This window comes from Astatotilapia calliptera, chromosome 12 (genome assembly GCF_900246225.1).
Source record: "Astatotilapia calliptera chromosome 12, fAstCal1.2, whole genome shotgun sequence".
Lineage (NCBI taxonomy): Eukaryota > Metazoa > Chordata > Actinopteri > Cichliformes > Cichlidae > Astatotilapia > Astatotilapia calliptera.
The window spans coordinates 23,989,888-24,007,100 of record NC_039313.1 but is presented as its reverse complement, the minus strand read 5'-3'; the positions used below and the strand labels follow the sequence as shown (position 1 = coordinate 24,007,100).

Sequence of the window (17,213 nt, the reverse complement as noted above, 5' to 3'; positions counted from 1 at the left end):
GGACAAAGAAATGTTAAGTCTTTGTTATAAAGTAGCAACTTGACATCATCTTTTGCATTTTCTAGTTTTGTTACAGCACAGTCGGTCAACTGTTGGCAGGGTCCTGCTTTACATAAAATCCAAAGTCTGCATGGGATAAAAAACTTCTGACAAAGTAATTTGTGCGCAAAAATGCTTTTCGTTTATTCCATTTCACCTCTAGGGTTTTGCACATACTTTAACTTATTTATGTTAGTTTCACTGATTCCAGGACTCAGTATGTGCCAATAAAACATTAAAAGGCAGTCTCTTTTAATATTTTGCATGCACGTTGCTCCTCTCACACAGCATGGAGAAGGGTGATGATGTAAGGAATGAATGTGCTGCGGGAAATAGTTTGAAACTCAACATCCTAAAAAATATTAAAGATAAATATTTGCCTGTGTCTTTGAGGAATCAGTTAAAAATACTACCAATGCAATAACACTAGTCATGAAACGGTATTGTTCACGCAATATCTGGATCTGTCTGTCTGCCTGTCTGTGTTTTCATGCAGACTCGTTTCAGGCTGCAAGAATTAATTATACGTTGTTTAAAAATGTGAAATTTGGAGGTGTCCACTCTTCAGCTCACTTCTCTGCTTGAGACAAGCAGATTTAGGTCAGTGAGATTTGGGGTTGGCAGAGCGACTGGAGAGCTTGTTCTGGACTGTCAGAGCTGCCCTGTATACCATCTGGATGGCTTGATAGTGCTGCAAAGCCAGTGATCCTCTTTTGAGGAGGATCTGCATAAAAAGATGCCTCCAGTGCAACTCTACCTCTGGTGTATCCAAACCAAACTTCACACATAATGGTACATACAGTGTATCCACCTTTGCGCGGGAGTATAACCTGGCATAACGGCTCCCAGGTGTCCAACAGTCACGACTCTGTGAATGTGTTAATCATCCGCTCTGAGCACCAGAAAGTATTTTTTTTCTCCTTTAAACAGCTCTGAACATTCTTACTGCCTTCAGCCCCCTGTGTCAGTGCTGTCATGTCCGGGATGTCAAGACGATTTCCACAAAGTCGTTCAGGCAGTCACAACTTTCATGCTCAGAAGCAGCCCTTTATGCCTCAGTAGCAGCTAATCGCTACAGCGAGATGAAGACCGAACACTTAACACTGAAAGCTTTTACAGCCAGGATTCACTTGTCAGATTTGAGAGGTGTAAGGTGCGAGTTTGCATTCTCAGATATCAGTGTGTGCGCGCGTGTGACAGACAGCTTGAATGTCGGTGTGAAAGCATCGGCTTCCCCACCTTTCTGCCTCTATTCAGCTCGCATTTCTCTCCGGTTCAGAGGGTTTCTGATAGAGCCAACTTAACAGAAATGCCTGAATGGCGAATGCGGCTGATGAGAAAATCCCCTTTTCTTTATTCCTAAATCCACTTCTTGTGGAGCGCCGTTTACTGTAGTAATCGTGCCTCAAGCACCACTTCTTCACAGCCTGTTGTGGAGCACTCTTCCTAAGTGGGAGGTGAAAATGAACATTTCTGTAGCACCAGTTATCATACCTTTGATTTTTATCCCTGAGTGTTAATAAATTTCGTGTCAACTTTAATGAGCACATAATCCACTGATAATACAGACTAATTTAGTGTGTATTTTGAGTGTGTAATGAAGCCCAGACAGAGATTTATACACTGTTGTGCAGTTGGTAGCTTTATCAAGGCAGTGTGGTTGATAATACTTAAATCGATTAGTAGATCTAAGTGGTGTCCAGAAAGGTCCTAAAACCTTTTTACAACTTGAAAAATCTTAGTTGTTTTATAATTGTGCCTGTTATTGTGCAATTGTTCTTACTATATTTGGCACACATGTAATTTACAAAGTATGAGATTGTACTTGTTTGCTCTGTTGCGTGATGTCATTTTGCTTATCTCCACATGGACCACACACCGTGTGGAGTGAGTGTGATGAAAGACAATGGGTGATTGATGCACACAGAGCATCCACACATCTGTTGTGCTCTTCGGGGGGAGTTTTGAGGGATGCCCAGCCCATTTGAGAGGTGCTGGAGTGTGGGAAGATGCAGTTGGGACTCTCAAAACACAGCTTTTCCCAACATTACATCATCTCCTGGTCTTTTTCTTCAACCACATCCAACGGTTCTCATGCTAGGCCTACTTAGCTGGGAAGGGCAGAAGTCTACTGGGCTTTTGGCAGGACTGAAACACGGTCTTCTAGTATTCATGTTTTCTGGCACCTGTAAACCCTAAGACTGACCCAAAATGGAAGTCGTTGTTATATTTCAAACACTGCAGTTATTTAAAGCTGTTTGCTGGACAGAAGTGCTGCTCCAGATGTTTAAACAGGAATATACAGGCATAAAGGCCTTTTGATTTCAATTTAAAAAATTGTACAGAAACAATGCTATTACTTCACAGCATGGATGTTAGAATTAAACATTGTGGCTGTAAAAAGGGATCACAAAATTCTTCTCAATTCACTTTTATTTATATAGCACCAAATCACAACAACAGTTGCCTCAAGGGTCTTTGTATTATAAGGTAATTGTGGTAAACCACAACAATCAAACGACAGTGGGAAGGAAAAACTCCCTCTTAACAGGAAAAACCCTCTGGTAGAACCAAACTCAGGGAGGGGCAGCCATCTGGCACGACTGGTTGGTGGTGAGGGGGACAGGACAAAGCAGCAGGTCTTCACTGTGTTTGAACCACTCTGTTGGATGGTTTAACAGGATCCAAAATCTGAGCCCCTTTAAAGCCCCTGTGCTTTAAAGAAGAGGCTTATATTGTTTGGTTTGAAGGAATCCAGAAGCCACATTTCTTAAAGATCAGTTCAGGCTGCCTCAGGTACAGTGATATTGTGTCTTTGGGGCCAATGCATCTGTGATTTAGTGAATAATAGTGTGATTATTGATTCTATACATACATATCTGTATGTATATATGCAAAAACATACTGTACAGTGTGTTAGATACGTTGAAAAGAAAAGTTTTAGCATCTGACTCTAAAGACTCTACTTGACTCTACAAAACCGTGGCCAGCTGTTATAAATAGTCTGCTTGATAGAAACAGTGGAGTGAAATCCGCTCTGCTGGACGCACAATGTAGTGACATCGTTTCTAAATTATGCTCTATAAGAAAAAAATTTGGTATCAGTGCACATCAGCTAACACGCACAGCCCTGTGAAATAACTTCTCACAGGGCTTTACCATGCAGTCCTGGGAGAACTAAGTACACCCTATGTCATGTAGTTTGTAGCACCAGCTATAGCTTCAATAACTTCACATTTGACTTTATCAGTGTCTCACGTCATTGTTGAGGAATTTTGGCGCACTCTTTGCAACATTGCTTCGGTTTTGCAAGCATTTGTTTATCCACAGCTCTCTTAAGGTCTCAACACAGCATTTCAATCAGGTTGAGATCTGAACTTTAACTGGGCTTTTGTGTTTTAGTCTGTTGTCGATTTGCTCCTGTGTTTGGGATCTGAAAGGTTGACCTGCGCAGACTCCTTGCAATCAAAAGCTAAAACACACTCAAGCTCTGAGTCACCTTTTGTTTTTGTTTTTTTGTGTAGATGCAAAGAGGTCGTTGCCCTGTTTGTATTTGTGTGACTGAGCAATTAGCTTCCTCTGAATTAAGAGATAGTTTTGACAAGCTAAGTGTGTTGGCTCAGCTAGAGGGGCCCTCTTGTTTACAGTATTTCCAGAGTATTTTTATTTCTTTAATAAATTATTTAGTGTCTCTGTGTCGATACAATATTGCCTCCCAAAATATCACTGTGTTCTTTTTGGAGAGAAAAGGTTTTCTCCTTCCAAACAACTTATGCTTGTTTCTAATCGTACTGTTGTGAAATTCAACATTTAACATGCTAAAATGCTCCTGAAAACATCAAAACTTCTGCTTTTATAGAGGTGATCACACTCACTGACGATCAGTTATTAAAATGCATGTGACTAGCAGCACCTGGCAGCTACTTATCCTGTTAATCAGTATGAAAACAGTAATTGTGTGCTTAGTTTTTGCAGCACTGCACAGAGTCCTGATAAAACTCCTTTTTCACAAGACTTACATGCTGATATTGATATATCTGTACAGGTCAGTACTGATCCATTATATCTGTTTCCTGGTCAGAGATTGTGGCTCTAGTGTTACGACTGGGCAACACAGCTTACACACTAGCTTGTTCCAAGCACACTGAACCAATGGTTTACCTCTCTTGTGTCCATTCATCCTCCCATTTTCCATCAAGTTTATCCCAGAGTGTGAAGTACTACTGTTCTGTCAGCACTGCTGCCATCTCCAAATTCTGTACAAGGTGTCCTTTGGCAGCTGGGCCTTGACACATTGTTATATGCCAAGAGATAACTAGCCACCATCAGGCGGGCGGAGAGGAGGTGGTGGAGTGAGTCAGGAGAGTGTCAGCCAGGGAACTGTGGTTTGGAAACTGTTCAAAACATTCTGAACTTTGTTTTGCTGTGTTTACATTTGCTGATTTGTGTATTTTTCTCTCATACCCCTCTTTTGTTTTACTTTCATGGTTAGGTTCAGTGGGTGTGGTAAAGTCGCCTTTTAGATAATTTTGTGTTTCAGTTTTGGTCACTAAAGACTATTTGCTTACAGTTAGGATTGACTGTGGTTTGAAATAGAACATTGAACCTGAAAATGATGTTTACTTAGAGTTGTGTAAATGTCATGCATCACTCCTTTGCAATCATCCATAAGTGCAAATTTTGAAACATTATTTAAATTTGCGTTTGCTTAGGATTAGACTTAGCGTTGAAAAGGTAAACCTCTTAATAACGTTTTGCCTTTTACAATCCGGTGAGTTAAACATGATCTAAGTGTGATGTAAGGGGTTCTTTACAAACATCCATTAGCAACAAGCTGGAAATGACAGGCCAAAGGTCACCTTGTGTTTAATTTGGAGACGCCAGCAGCTTTGATAAAATGGTTGATGCACTGAGAGTGACAAAGGGCTGGTTTATAACCACCATTTAACTCTACCACTCTGAGTAGCTCTTTATCATGAGTCATGTCCAGGCTCATGAAATGATTGAATTCAACTAAGAATAAATCCAGAAAATGAGCCTTTTTCACTAGAAGCATCATCATAACAGCATCGTAATATTGGATTATTACAACACAGATTTTGATCTGGCAAAAACAGGCCTCTGTTTTTCCAGTGCGTTTCAGCCGGTAGCTGGATGGTGATAGAGATGTTGTGATGTGATGAATGCTAAATCGAGTCAGATGAAGTGATGAGTCACAGAGGAGTGTGTCAGCGCTGAGGCTAACTGAAGGCTGCATCTGTATCTGGCCAAGCTGTGTACTGAAAGGGTGGGGGGGGGGAGGTAGTGCGAAGTGCAGGGTGCGAGTGGTGATGGATGAGGACTGAGCAAGGGAAGGACGAGGCATGAAATAGAATGAGGATGAAGGACAGAGAAGTCCTGGCCGGGCCACGGAGGGGGAAGAAGAGTGCGAGACAGAGATGGAGAGACTGAGAGTCAAGAAAGAATGAGGGTCAGAGAAAGAGAGTAACCTACTCTCAAAACTGCTGATGTTTGCACTGCTTGCTCTCTGCTGCACGGTGGATTCTCACTTAAATTTGCATTCACTTACACTGTATCAGGTGAGTGTATCAGCGGTGTGTTCTTTGCAAAGGCAAAGCCTTTACCTTTAAAACTTTTAACTTTTTAAAATCTGCCCAATTAGATTAGCGAGAGTATTAAAGCAGATGGCACTTTTATGCATTCAGATACAGATTTGTTTGCATTGTTGAACCTCCAGTGGATTTAAAACCATTCTTTTTTTTTAAAGCCTGTTATTTGTTGCACAGATTACACCAGAGGACATCCTGCACATCAAGCCTATTTATTTACATCACCGTCATCAGGCTAAGAAACATGTTTAACTTATCAACCTGCCCCAAATTGAAATATTTTTGTCTGCCTAAGGCTTTCCGACACTAAGCAGGTGAACTGCAGAGCTGGGATTCAAAATAAAGAGTCTGATATCGTGCTGGGATGGAAAAGCTCAGCGGGGCGTGTGATTCACCATTTTTCCCCCCGCATCTTACATCAAGAAATAAAGTGCAATCATATTCTTTACAGCGTCACGGTAATATGAATGTAAATATTTCACAGGTTTCATACTTGAGTGGAAACCTTTCTTCTGTGCGTTATCAACCGCAGTTCTAATGACCTTCCAAATAACCATCTATCCCGGACGTCCCGCTGTGGATCTACGAATCACTGCTGAATTGTGGGTGAAATGTAGCTTTCCTTCCGGCTGTGAGCTGTCATGATCTGTTTGAGAAACGCGAGATTGTATTCATGCGTGCACGCATGCTTACATGCTGTACTCTCTCTCCTACACACACGCGCGCCCACACACACACACACACACACACACACACACACACACACACACACACACACATACAGTGTGGAAACACAGACAGGCGGATTCATCAGTCACTGAGCCTCACAGAGGGTGGTCGCTTAAAGGAAGGAGTGTCCTCTCTGTCTTACGGTTCCTCTCTTACTTTAGCTCTCAACAATTAGTTTATCTGTCACATCCCGTCCCTCCTCAGTTTTAATCCACTGCTCTCGCTCTTCTGGGCTACTTTAGCGCGTCCTGACCTTATTTAAGGTTGTGTTTGTTTCTTCGGCTGACCAGTCGGGGAGAGGGATCGGATGTTAGCAGGCTAGCCAGATGGCTGGGACTGGAGCAGACCCACTGGCCAAACTGGTAGCTGTGGTAGCAGACAGCAGCTCTGTGGGGAGCAGTTTCAGCACCACTGCTACTCCTGGCCCAAAAATGCTAATTAGCCATCTTTTGACAGGTGTATGGACAGTCCTGGGTTTTGTGTTACAGCCTTAGAGTTGACTTAGAGTCATTTTGTCCCAGGTGTATTTTTCCCGGGACTCTTTTCTTGCAGACTCTTAGCTGACAGGAGCTTGAGCTGGAGTGGGATGAAGATGATTGGAGTAGAAAAGTCAAACAGAAGACAAGGAGGATTGACAGCAGGGGAGGAAGCTGATGGGGGTGAGAGGCAGCATGTGTGAAGAGTCTGATAGGAATGGACTGGAGCATTTCTGTCCTTGGAGTGGAGTCAAACCCCCCCTGCGACTTCCCTATTCCGCTAGATCAGTTACCGAGCCGCTACATGATGCGTATCAATAGCACCAGGTTGCCGTACTTCTCTCAAAGCGTTTGCCGTACCTTGCCCGAGGATATCCTGTTAGCCACCTGTTAATAAAGGATGTCGAATCATAAAAGTGCGCTTTACATAACCCTCGTCTCAAAGGAAGCAGAGAGCACAGCTGTTTGACTCAGCCACACTCGAAAAACATCGCCTGCATGCAAATGAAGTCATCTTGCTGATGCATTAGAGCACTGCCTGCTATCTGAGTGGTCAGGGTGAAGGAAGACAACTAATCAGGGCAACAACAGCGCTACTTTCCTGTATCTGAGCTCTCTATATTTCAACCCGTAAGTCAGGTGTTGAGATGAAAAAGAGGCCCGCCTGTGCTACATGGCTAATTTAAAGGATTATCACCTGTTCTACCAAGACACATTAATCCTAATCCGACTTTAACCCCTTTCATCTCAAGTCAGAGTGATTAAGGAGTAGACTGGCCTAATCTCTTCACAGCAGTGATCACGAGCTACGTGCACTCGATGGGACAGGAAGCGTCAAGCTAAAGCATCTACTGTACTCAACACCCCAACTGTGTTTCTACCGATTGCCACTCTGCATACGTAAGGACTTTTTACTGAGTCCACTGTATTATTTTTAAATCTCCTCGCTTCAAAAGAGTTCATTCTCAACTGATGTGCTCTCGCAGGATTAGATTAGTGAGGGCAGGAAGAGCTGTCATTGGCATAATAGGCCTTAAGTATGAAGGTATTATGGTATAATTATTGAGGGAAAAATACTTTGTTAAAGCAAATCACAGTCTCTTGTCTGGCTTTCATGAATTTGCCTTTAACAACTTTGAGTAACCAAACCCAGGATTTTATAAGTAGTCAAATATTTGCACAGTTAGTTTCAATTAATTGTAGTCTGCTCAAGAGATCATCAGTCATAAATTGTAGCTTTAATGCTTTAATGTGCATGGTATGATTACCAGACTGTGGTATGACTTTGTGTGTGTGTGCATGTGTAGGAGTGTGACGGTAACACATGGATACATTCGATATGAGAGAGAAAGGAAAAAGAGACTGGGAAATTTTAGATGGATTTGGTGTGGTAGTGATGGTGGGAAGAAAGGTAATTGAAAAAGAGAGGCATACTTTTGGTTTTGGGGCTTTTCTAAATGAGGGAGTAGAGATGGGTGGGTCCGGCCACAGCATGGTTTCGTGTGTTTTTATGTGTGTGTATATCTGTATTCGTGGAAGCAGATAGACACAAACACATTTGAATGCATTGTCCTGTTCCATCTCTAAGTTTAGTGTATAGACTGAGGGGGACCACACAGGATCTCGGTCTCATGCGTTGGAGTGTGTGGCAACACTGTTATTATTGATCCCGCCACAGACGTCAAACCCCAGTGCTTATTTAACTGCCGGTCTGATTGAAACAATATGCTGGAGCCCGTTTCATCCGTGTCCAAGACCACTGAATTATTAAACACATCTCCAAAGCAAAGGTCTCTCTCTTTGCATAAAGTCGGAACAGAAATGCACTGCCGAGGGACTTCGGGGGATAAACAAGCCCTTCTTCATTAGTGTGATTGGAAGACGGAAAAGGAAGATGAGAAAATTAGTAGATGGGACTTAAGGAGAATAAAAAGATTATAATTGTGTGTCTTTATCACACATTAAGACTGTGAGGAATCGCTGATTAAACTCTAGAATGTTTCAAAAAGAAAAAGAGCTTTTAATTGTATAATCACATGCTGTGTAGACTACAGATAAGAGTGTTTATGTTTCCTTTGTGGAAATAACATGGGCTTTTGGGTACATCAGGACATGGTTAAAACACCCCAGAGGCCTCTGTTAAATTATTTATGAATAGATGCATGGATGTTCTACGTTGGAGAGATGTTTTATGGCTTCAACTCACAAGTTGCAAATTAACTGCAATACGCACACTGGCTGACACATTTGACTCGTGATTATAACTCAAACCACAGATTTCTTTCTCTTTTTCTTTCACCGTTTTATTGTTTAGCACTGATACTCGTTTTTACTTCTTACTCATTGGCAGGTTTATCAAGACATGTCACAGTTTCAAGCACATGAGCCAAAAATGGAATGAGATTTGTGGACCTGAACTTTCAAAAAAATGCAAAGTGTTGCTAAGCTTATGGTAGAAGAAATGGGTTTTGCCATCATGTTAGCGGTAAAACCTAAATTACATTGGTAGCTGATGTCTCGATGCACGCTCAATCATCCAGGTAAGTAAATCCCAAAAGGTTGATTCTGTTCATCTGGACGTAGAGATTTCAGTAGGAGAAACATTTCGTCATTCACCCAAAGTGACTTCTTCAGTCTCAGCTGATTGCAGGTTTCCCCAACCTCACAGCCCATTTTTCATTCAGTGGTATAACTTCAGTTATTGTGCAAATGTACTGTTTATAGGGCTGGGGAAACCTGCAATCAGCTGAGACTGAAGAAGTCACTTTGGGTGAATGACGAAATGTTTCTCCCACTGAAATTTCTACGTCCAGATGAACAGAATCAACCTTTTGGGATTATTGGCTGATATTAGCTATAGCGGGTAAAATAAGTACTGAACATCTAACCAATTTCTAAATATATTTCTAAAGGTGCTATTGACATGAAATTCTCACCAGATGTCGATAACAACCCATCCAATTCAAACATGCAAAGAAATCAAACTGTAGAAACACAACAATCAGGTGATCGGAGCACAGTGTGAACAAGTAATCTAATGTCAATTAACACATCTTCTCTTTATGTTTTATGTGCAGCTTGTGTATCAGAATATCGGATTTTTGCATCACCAATCATTGGTATCTGTATCAGTGTTACAAATAATGTATCAGTTAGACAAAAAACATGTTGTTTGATAAATGGGATCATAATCTGAACATATAACCTGCTTGGTTAGCACACATAATGATAAAAACTGTAGTGTTAATGTGCCGGGGTTAGTTAAATAAAGATAACAGTGTCTCTTTGTTGTGTTTTATTTTGCTCTGTGTCTTTGTCACTGAACTGGAACAAGTGATGTTCTTATATGTTTTTGTAGGAAGACAGTTATATGTGTCTCTGTGATACATATATACTCTCTTCTTATACTGGAAAATATCTTTAAGTCTAAGAAGGTGAAGCACGTTCCCACTCAGACAAACTGGTAATTGCATTTGCTATAATGATGCAGCTGCCAACACAAGGATTCAGCCTAGTTTTCTCGCACTGGTGAGCAAATATTTTCCCTGTTCCTCACTGTAGTCTGACTTCATGTAAATTGGTTCTTCTACAAAGACTCAGTGGTGTTGGTCGGGATGTGACACGAAGACCCAGCAAACAAATAAGATTTGGGATGGTTTTCAGGGTCTGTGACATCAGCCTTAGCTTGGGGGCACATTGGGTGGTCAATGCATGTGACCTTCTCATAGCGGGGGCTCCATAACCCCCATCCATCCCTATTAGAGGACACTTATCAGGGACAGCAGCCAGAGTGACACACTCCCAGCTGGGCTTCCCTGGAGAAAATACTGTGAAGCGCAGGGATAAATCCCCACAGTGCACTGAGGTGTGTTTCTGTGTATGCGTGCATGTATATATCTATACGTGTGTGTGTGTGTGTGTGTGTGTGGTTGTGTGTATGAGTTGCTCTCTGCAGATAGGACCCTGTGACTCTGAGATATGCACAGGCTCATTAATTAGAAGCTCTCATTATCCCCCCTCAGGCTCCAGACACTTAATCAACACCAAGCTCAAACTAAGACACATGCATGCACGCACTCTCACACACACACATGAACAGCCATCTCACAGAGTCCACAGCAGGCTCCATTCTGACACAACATCATCTAAGAATACAGCTGTGTAAAAGAGGTGAATGAGTAAATGCTGATGAGGGTTATTTGTTTTCAGTGATGTATGGCACAGCAGAGTGGTGGGTGTCATTGCTGTTTAACACTTTTATTGTTCTAATGTTGTTAAGCATTTCAAAACAGATTCATCCGTCTGCCATGTCGCGCAGTGGAAGCAATCCATCAAATAGCGTAAATTATATTCTTATGTTTTAAATTTCGATGCTGGAACAAATGAGCTTTCAAGACTTTTTGCTTTATGAATCTCGAATGCCTGCGAGGTTTACCAAATGTCTGTTCTGCCGTTTTCCAACATGAAGCGTTGACACTTTATAGCTACCGAACAGTGCGGTGACTGCCATGTTTGTACTGTTACGTTAACCTGTAAATATAATCTGTACAGGGGATGTTAGACATTACACATCCTTGTGTTTGTGTGTGTGTTAGTGTGTGTACTTTACTGGTTTAAAACCTCAGCCCCTAAAATTAAAAGGATGCTGTTTTTTCAGAGAGGGGACGGACGGTGCTCAGCGACACTCTGATGTTGGGACTTCAGAGTGAGTGCTGGGATAAATTACACTCAGACATTTGGAAGAGCTTTTGGATGACTATTCTTCAGTCGTGTGTTAAATACCTTTTCAGTTCTCCTTCTATTCAGTCGCAAAGTGCGACAGACAGGTTGCCAGCTCTAATAATACTTTTGGGTGGAGCCTCAGAGAGTGTGTTTAAGCAGTTCAGATTTATGATGGGATGATTCTTCCTCCACCCAGTTATGAAGTTGCGGAAGAGCGTTCTTCCAGCTATGAAGTATAAGGCATCTAGCAAATAAGACGGGGAATGCTGTGAGCTCAGCTCAGTAGAATGACTTACATGTACAGTTAATAGTCACATTTCACTTTTAAGAAATAGTTTTAAATGCACCTGTGCAAGCTGAGGTCAGTTTGGGACATAAAGCGTCTGAACAAGGCTGCCTGGGTGTTGATTGCACCCGATCGGGCTATGTCAGATCTGAACCAAGAGTTTGACCAAATAAAATGTGTGGCTTGTGGAAAGGTTTAGCAGCTATGAGGCATTTTACTAGAAACATTTTATGATTAAGTGATGCAATGACATCCCTGAAGTGGCGCCTCTCTAAACATTTTGCCTTCGCAATCCTCAGTGACGACATTGGCCCACAGCGTTGTATCACAGCAGTGCAAACGTCTGTAGTAGTAGAGCGACAGACCTTTGCGCCTTACTTGAATTCGTTTTATTGTAATGCAGTTGTCCAACGCCAGCAGACGAGCCTAACTCACCAACCCTCTGAACAAAACATACAGCGGAGACATTTTTGAGGGCGTTATTGGCAAGAACAAGAAAAGGAAGCGCAAACTTTTAAACAGCTCCAAGTTGTGGAAAATGAAAGAGGGGGGAGAGTTGGGTGGCGGGGGTTGGTTGTTTCCCTCTGAAGGCTGGAGTCTGATTTCCTGTGCGGCTGTGATTGGGAAAGCAGAGGCACGCACAGGGAGCCTGCTTCTGTATGGAGATGCCAGATGACAGGCTGTTGCTGAACAGCGCGCTGAGCTGGCCTTTGATTGGTCATCAAAAACGCCTTTTATGAAACAATCTCCTGTGTAAACCTGCTTTAGAAAGTGGGGCTTTAATGTGTGAGCGTGCGTGTGTGGATGAAAGAGAGCACAAGTGTAAATAGTATCTTATTCGTGTGGTGTGCTGCACAGACCCAACAGGAGTCATTTGTGGCCATGGGAATACAAGCTAGGGAAAAATATAGACGCTGTATAATACAGGCACACATAACTCCCACCTCTCTTGACTACAAATGTGTGCTTTGATCACAGTGCCAGCTGCGGATGCGGATGCAGTGACAGTGTTTATGTTCATCCGAGTGTTTCACGGACTCATTTTGCGCAGCAGGAGTTTGTCCATCGGGCCATATGTCAGCTTCGCCCCTCCTCCTGCTGCCTTTTGTTATCTTGGTGACCCCTAGGTGCACTGCGGACCCAGCTGACCCTGAAGACTCACTAGTTTATTGACAAACTCACAGCTCCATAGAGTCAATTACCTAAACCAATTTAAATCACAAGCCTACTGGTTAAACTGGTTTCACCTGCACTTCAATATTGACCATTTCTTTAATCCAGCTTTCCCCTTATTTGAGCTCATTTCTGAAAATAGAGAGAGGGGCTTTTATTGTTACTCACTTAGTGCTCAATCATGTATCTGGTGATGAGTAGTCTATGTTTTTGCTGCAGGAGCTGGGTTCAGCATCATTAGTTATGTTTTTCTGATGACAGCGGTGGTGCACTGATTGAAAAATTCTGGGTATTTCTGATGTTTATTTTTAAGGTTTTTTTGTTGTTCCTCTTTTATTATCAGGCAACAAAAGCAATATTCATTATAAATGAATACCGGAACTGTTGTAAAGGTTTTGAGCCCCTCATGACACTATTGTTGAAAGAGCACTTTTAATCATAGAATTTTATAAAACTGAATCACAGATTAGAAGATTAGAAACGGGTAAAAGGCCAGTGGCAGAACGAGACACTGATAATTCAACTCATCGCCTGCTGATAGTCATTCTTCTTCAGTGTGTCTCTGACGGTGATTCCAGTGTGTTGTTTGTTATCATTTCCTCTGTTCTTAATTTAAAAGAAGCAGGTATTTTTAAACCGTGCTCACCAATAATATTTTGCAATGTCAGATCCCTGATGTGCAGTAACATATTGCACAGTTTATTGCATGTGACAGTTCCTCTCAGCAGGAAGAAACACGTAAAGTGTATAGAAACAGGGCTCTAGCTGTCTCCAGTGTCCAAGGCTCTCTGTCCTTTGTAAACTGTACCCTTTATGTGTGAATTCAGTCTCTTCTTGCCATGAAAATATTCAAAATAATCAAGGACAGTAGCTTCTATTAAGAATGATCAAGGTAGCAAGCTCATGCAGCAGCACTGTGCAGTGTTATTTGAATTTTTTGAGCTTATTCACACCCGTTTATACTGTGATGACCTGCTAACAGATTCACTTCTTTGTGTGAGGTTGGACACTTAAATTTTTTAGCGGCCTAAGGTCAACAGCCATCCCTCTTTATGTGGGGGTGCACAGCATTACCAGTCCAATTATCCCACATATTTAAACACTATCCAACATTTTGAATGTCTGTTGTTTACAAAAGTGAACGCAGCGTCACAGAAAATGTGAGAGAGAAAGCGATGGATGCATCGCTGCTGCGAGCAAAGATGATTACCAGACAGATGAGCAGCTGAAAAAAACGGTCCACAGTAAAGGGAATACACCAATGTGCAAAGGCTATCGCAAAAGACTACAAAACAAACTTTAGCTTCTATTTATGTATCTAAGAATTTGTAAAATTGGATTCATATAAAAAGTAGTGGCTGATGCCAAACATTTAAGTTTGTTTTTGATGTCAGATACACCCACCTCTTGGCTTTGGTAAAGTATCCCAGATTCATTTATTTTGTAGGGACGTGGTCACGCTATAGGAGATTTTCGGAGAAAAATAATCACATATTCTTTAGATTCATACTGAACTGAACAGCTTTAATCATCTTCTCTGTGACTATTGTTTGTTGGAGTGTGAGGTCTATACCAACAACTTAAACGGACACAAGGACATTTCCTGAAAATCACAAAACCCTGTCTTGTTGGGCTGCCACAGCAATTGGCACGTGGTTAGAGAGACTGCTCGAGGATTTAGGATCTAGGGATGTGTCCTTGAGCGACGCACCAATCCACAGCCCGCCTCCTGTCTGGGTGGCAGCACCATCTAAGTGCGTAAATGTAAAGCGTACTTTTTGGCAAGTCTTTGAACGGCGGCGCTATGACCCTGCTACCTTACGACCGCTCAGCTCCACTGCTACAAGTCTCTAAACTGTGAGGCTGGAGGAGCGCAGGGAAGGAAGTCATCAGAAAGCTGTAGTCCAGTTTTTCTTTTCTTTTTTTCTTTTTTTGCTGTTGCGTGAACCAGGATATCCTTCCAGCTGCAGAAATTCCAGGGATTTTTTTTGGTGCTTGAACCCCCCTTCTCATAAAAGTAATCCTTGCCTGTCGCGCCGTCTCCACCGACCTCTGTGTGACTATTTCTCTACGAATACTTCCAAAAAGTGTGTTTCGGCCGCTGGAAAATGGGATTTGACCACTTGTGATGAGTGTTTTTGCATTTTGGTAGTCATTTCGCTTCCCTGTGGTCTGCTCCGCATCGACTAGGACAGATTGGACACAGTTTATTCGCACCGCGCTGGACTAAAATTTGTAACCTAATTATAGGGAAGACTTCTCCTTCTTTTTCTTCTTTTAAAGAAAAAACTTTAAGAATAAATCTTCCTGAAACAAGATCCCGATTGGTCCCGGTGGCGCTGATCTTGCGTGCCGAGTGAAGAGGGACCGGGTTCATTACGGACTCCTACTTTGGATTTACGCACAGGAACCTTTCACGCAAACAGTGTCAGTTGACACAATGTGTCTCTGATTTATCCTCCGAGCTTCAGTTGTGGATTTAACCGTTGTGTGATTTCTGTTGACTGTGCTGTCTACCCCGAAATTGCCGCAAAGCTGAGACTCGCACACCATCATGCATAGCTCCTTGGAGAAAATCTGCTGCAAAATCGAGGGAAGTCGAGAGGCAGCATGACTTGCGCTCTGGATTTCTTTGAATCTACATTCCTTTCTCATATAATATCTTAATGCTGTTCCATTTTGATTTACAAATATGATGAAATGGCAGCCCCGGAAGAAGGTGAGTGTTTCTGAGATATTTTGATGATAACGTTTCTCTAGTAGATCACAAGTTGGGCAGAGGGGCTCGGCCACAGACTGCCGCTCTGCCTGTTCGCTTACTACAAATGATCGGCTACACCTATAGTAGTAATCACATTAACGTTGTGCACTAAACTATATTAAACTGTAGCCAAAGCAGAGTTTATAAGGACGAGCAAGTTTCTGTTCCGTTACACTTCGATCTTTATGGATATTTTCTGCCACAGAAAATCCGTTTTAATGATTCCGAGTACAGTAATCACATGTTAATTATAACATGTAATTTAATTTCACATTACTAGTGCACATGCCAGGGAATAAAATGTGTTATGCACTGACGAAGAACATGTTAACCCACATACTGCTGTCGTGTATGCCCCGTACCTCTTTACAACATCCGACAGCCCTGCGTTCCTGATCTGGACTAATCAAGACATCAGTGATTAATGCGTTGGGCAGTGAACCTCGGGAGTTGTGGGAATATAAATCGCCCAATCAAGTGTCAAAATGAAAAATAATCTCGTCAGGTTTAAAAGTGGGTGGAAAAAGAGAGGAAACGTTCTGCTAAAAGTTTCAGAATAAACCAGCACCACTTCTTTAATGCCTCTTTTAGCATTTTATTTTCTCTTTAGGATTACTAAAACATGTGTCCAGGTTTCTTGTTTCCATGATCAGATATACATTTACTCTCAAGGTTGTATTGTTATTGCTTTCTATCACTGCTCAGTTTTCATAGCCGTGGGGTATTACAGCATGGAAAATATCTGAAAATCATCTGGGGTCTGTAAAGAAAAAAAGGGAGAAAAAAAGGAAAAAAAAATAGTAGCACAAAAATGCCTAAGATTAGGATTTTTACCAGCAGGGGGCACTTGTCTGACAAGAAACAGTTTTTCCCTTTACAGAAGCAGCTTTACTCTGGTCTGGATTCAAAGGAGAGAGAAAAAATGAAAGGATGAGTAAGTCCTTTCCTTCATTTGTCAGCTGTTTTGGATCATTCAGAAGACTTTGTTCGACAGCAGCATAAACACTTGCAGGATTTTTCCTCCTGGCCCAGATCTTTTTTCCCCTGCTCAGCTGCAACTTGATGATGATCTGTCTTTGTGGCTATTCGGGGCACTGGTAAATTAACAGTGTAACCACTACCACTAGCACTGGTTGTAGGTCTTCAGTGCTGTTTCCTAAATTAGATCTCTGTGTTGTTTGTTCTCCATCAAGTGTCATTAATGTGGCTAATCTCTTCCTGAAAGATGAGATGAAAGCAAATTATAAAACCCAAGCTCCTTAATGTTGAATTATCAACACAGAAAATAAATTGCGAGCACGTCCTAATGATTTCTACAGCTGTGCAGTGTGTCTGCCAGAATCATCCGTTAGGTTCCCCCCCTTTTGAGGACTAAAAGCCTTTCCACGCTGCAGGAACTGATTCCTACCCCCAGCCCT

General features: G+C 42.0%; 1 protein-coding gene across 3 annotated transcripts in view; it reads left to right on the top strand.

Moving 5' to 3' along the window:
• The window catches only part of LOC113033618 (tetratricopeptide repeat protein 28), a 187,379-nt gene that overhangs the window by 41,207 nt on the left and 128,959 nt on the right, over nt 1-17,213 (top strand). Inside the window, exon 1 of one of the 3 annotated variants that reach the window (XM_026187596.1) lies at nt 14,136-15,753. The exons of the other annotated variants lie outside the window; for them this stretch is intronic. Coding sequence (XP_026043381.1) covers nt 15,727-15,753 — 27 coding nt within the window. The 5' untranslated portion in view covers nt 14,136-15,726. Of the gene's footprint in view, nt 1-14,135; nt 15,754-17,213 lie in introns of those variants that run through there. 3 annotated transcript variants of the gene reach the window in all.